Genomic DNA, 3,541 nt, shown 5'->3' with positions numbered 1-3,541 from the left:
CTTTGGGGGTGCACGGCGGGAGCGACAGAGAGCCGCGGCTGCGGGCACTTCCCTGGGCAGCGGGGATCCCGGCCCGGGGTCCCGCCGGCCCACGGGGCTCGCCGCCCGCCAGCGCCCCTTCGGCGCAGCCCCTCACGCCCAGCGCAAAGGGCTCTCACCTGCAGGTTCACGATATACAGCTTTGGGCGCCGAGTGGGCGGCTTGCTCATGCACCAAAGACGCGGGTATTTCTTCAAAACCTGCCACAAAATAGAGGTTGTCAGCACAGCCAAAGGCACGCATAACTGCGAACCGTATCAGCGAGAGGAAAAGGAATGTATTACCAGGAGGGGAAAGAGGGAGGAAGAGAGACTATCACAGATGGTGGGCGAATCCTGACACCAGAGTTTACAGTTGTCTGTTTGGGAGGAGACTGCTCAGCACCAAGGTGTATCACCAAGAGGGAATGCTGCTAACAATCTTCACCGAGTCTCTAAAGTTACCTTTAAGCTGGAACCCAGACAAAGAATCACATCTGCTTTGCTTGCAGCCTCTGTTGCTGCTTCCCAGTTCAGGGGCTGTCTCAACGTCCCCTTCTCCCCAAAGTGGACGATTGTATCTCTCAACTGTGCCCCACACTTGTGGCACATCCTGCCAGTGTGATGCCTGTGCAGGGCTGTGCGCTCCGTCACATCAAATACTCGCACGTACTCTCTGTTGGGTGTACAGGAAGTGCAGACCTGGTGTGGGATGAAAGCAAAAAAAGCAGTTACATCATCAGCATCTAGCCCGTGAAAGGCCAGGAGCCAGCCAGTTCTCTCAGAAGAGCACTTTTTGGGGACAATAAATTGGAAGCAGTAAAAGGGATCATTAGGGACCAGATGCTGACTTAGAAAAGTTTGGAAAACCTCAGCTCAAAAGTGGAATTAGAGGGAGCCTGTTGGCTATGTGACAGGAGGGATTTTAGAGGTCGGAGGAAGAGTAGTCAGAAGCAGAAGGCTCTAGCAAGAGAAAGAGCTACAGAGTTGTACAGAACACTGTTTTGGCGCTTGCTAATTAGTTCACCCCAAACCCGATGGCCTGAAGATACGAACTGAGCAGAGGCTAGCCCTTGTACTAATTCTTTTTGAGCTAGTAAGAGATAAATAGCTTACATTATCTTCTCGTGAGGCCGCCTGACAGTGACTTTATCCTGTTGTGGCCACTCACCTCTATGTACATGTTTCCATGAAGCTCAGATATTGCTGCTCGGGGTAACCCACTCCGCAGGTGCAGCCCATCACAATTTTGAGACACCACATGCTGCACCTTGAAGGGAATAAAACAGGGAGCTAACACACACGCAGAAGACTGAAAGTATTACTCAAATGCAGGTGACACATATGTCTCAGTACACACCAGAGAGCCCCATACATCAGAGCAGAACCCCCAGAACAAAAGCGTGGAGAGCAGACCTTTATGAAAGCTAAATGAAGAGACTCATCCTGCTGAACAAAGCTCTACTGGGTCTGGCTGATGTTGTGGCCATGTCCCCAGACCAGCCTCACCAGGAGGTGAATACAAGGTGTTAAAGAAAAGGCACCAGAGGGGGAAAACTGCCAGAGCTACAGTCTGGAGCTAGCCTAATGAAGACAGCTGTACGTGAGCACAGGTGCTTTTTCCTACATGGATGTGTAGCCACCCAAGTAAAAACAGTAGTTAGGCAATAACCTGAAAAGCCTTTTTTCCCTGTTGGATTTTATTTACCACACTTAGACAGGGGACCACAAGTGAGGTGCAGAAAAAAAATCTTACCAGGTGATGCCTGTGTAGGCAGGCAATGCTCATATGGGTGAGCGTGGGCTCTGCCTCACTCAGATCTGTAGCCCTGACAAGCAGCAAGAAAAAAAAATATGGAGGAATTGCCATTAATCTCTCTCTTAGTATCAGCTTTCTGCTACGCAGCTCAGAATTTGTCTCCTTACCTGATGCTCCTGCCCTTCTGCAGCAATGTCCATATGCCATTAGGGCCTCTGTAGTCCGGGATTGAAGCTGCCTGTGTTATCGGGAGAGGAAAACGAGGCTTGACGGGAAGGTTCATACCTCTTTTCCACAAACACATCAACCCGCTCTCACCCAGGAGAGTCAGATACACCCCATTCACAGGTGCTTTTTCATTCACTCCAAGTTTTCTAGCACAGTGTTTCCCTAATCGCAGGAAAACCTTCTTTTCATATGTTTTCTCTCTCTCTAGCATCTCTTCTCCTACCTTACAGCTCTCATTTTCACCTCCAGTATTTATTTTCCCCAGTTTTACTATCATGGAATCCCTTCAGAGCTCTTTTTGACCCTTGGGACTTGCAGTTTTTCCCTACACAGAACTCAATTCTTGCAGCTTTCTTTAGTCTCTGATTTCTGGTACCTTGCACTCAGCATTCTTTAGCAAAACTACTCATGACATTAGCAGTCATCCACTTTGCCCAGAATCATGCTCTGCATCAGCAGAGACTGTAGAAAAGGGAAAGAAAAAATAAGGTTCCCATCTCAGACTGCAGACAAAGGTGACGTATGTCACATTTGAAGAGGCAGAACCAGATTTCCACTTTCCTAGAGGCCACTGAAACCAAACATTTCTTAAACTGTCATTTATAAGTTCTCATAACCACCAGCTACTCCTACTTGTCCATTTACACAGAGAATGTTAATTAGCTAACTTGTTTTTAGGTTTTACGTCAAAAATAGTTGAAGAGACTTGAATGAAGTAAGACTAGCAATCATCTTGTTTAAGAAGCACGTTCTTCATACAGTCACAGAGGTGATGCAGCTTCAGAATCTCTCAGGCAGCAGGCACAAGCCCAAGATGCAAACTAGCAAACGTCCTGGTACGGTTTGCCGTGCAACAGTGTTAACGCAGCATCTCAGACTCGTAACACACACCATGTAGTCATTTGGAAACCACACAAATAGCCTGAACAATATTACAACACTCCTGAAGGAGCTCCCAAAGCTCCAGCCACTCACCCCCAAAGAATCCTACCGTACTGATCCCGGCTCCTGTATAGATGACAAGGTGCTTGGCATTCCGGACAGCAGCAGCCAGCTCAGTCACCTTTCTCTTTAACTCCTCTGGTTCATCACATACCTAGAAAATAAAACTGGGCAAGTTCATACGTTTCTGAGATACAGTGCATCACTGAATCGGAAAGAACAGGAAGCTCCCTGAAAGTTTTAATATGGGCATAGCCGAGCCAGAAAAAGCAACACAAATATTATCAGAAGTGGTTTCCAAATATAAAAACACGGGCGCTGTTCATGGAAGATCGAGGGAAAAACCTTCCTGGTGAGCAGCACCTGCAGATCAGATCCGTCCTCCTGAGAGATGTGCCCACGTAGTACACACGCAAAAAACCACATGCATTTGGAAAACACGCTTTGGGAATCTGGCAGCCGCCAAACTAGGGCTGATGCAGAGGCACACCGAAGGGCAAACACGGGAGGCCACAACCTCGGGGCCCAGTGGCGTTCCCTGTAAGGCGGCTCAGCAGCTCTTCACCAAGGCCCGCCGCAGCTCTAGAGCTCCCCC

At 48.6% G+C, this 3,541-nt stretch overlaps 1 protein-coding gene across 1 annotated transcript in view; it reads right to left on the bottom strand.

Annotated features, from left to right (window-relative positions):
* Positions 1 to 3,541, bottom strand: part of SIRT7 (sirtuin 7) — a 6,476-nt gene that overhangs the window by 973 nt on the left and 1,962 nt on the right. The window contains exons 2-7 of the mRNA XM_009881286.1: positions 2,996 to 3,100; positions 1,944 to 2,014; positions 1,774 to 1,846; positions 1,189 to 1,287; positions 483 to 719; positions 159 to 239 (exon numbers count right to left, since the gene is read on the bottom strand). Of these exons, the coding sequence (XP_009879588.1) occupies positions 159 to 239; positions 483 to 719; positions 1,189 to 1,287; positions 1,774 to 1,846; positions 1,944 to 2,014; positions 2,996 to 3,100 (666 nt within the window). The remainder of the gene's footprint in view (positions 1 to 158; positions 240 to 482; positions 720 to 1,188; positions 1,288 to 1,773; positions 1,847 to 1,943; positions 2,015 to 2,995; positions 3,101 to 3,541) is intronic.

This window comes from Charadrius vociferus, unplaced genomic scaffold, assembly GCF_000708025.1.
Source record: "Charadrius vociferus isolate BGI_N301 unplaced genomic scaffold, ASM70802v2 scaffold373, whole genome shotgun sequence".
Lineage (NCBI taxonomy): Eukaryota > Metazoa > Chordata > Aves > Charadriiformes > Charadriidae > Charadrius > Charadrius vociferus.
This window is presented reverse-complemented; position numbering and strand designations above follow the sequence as displayed.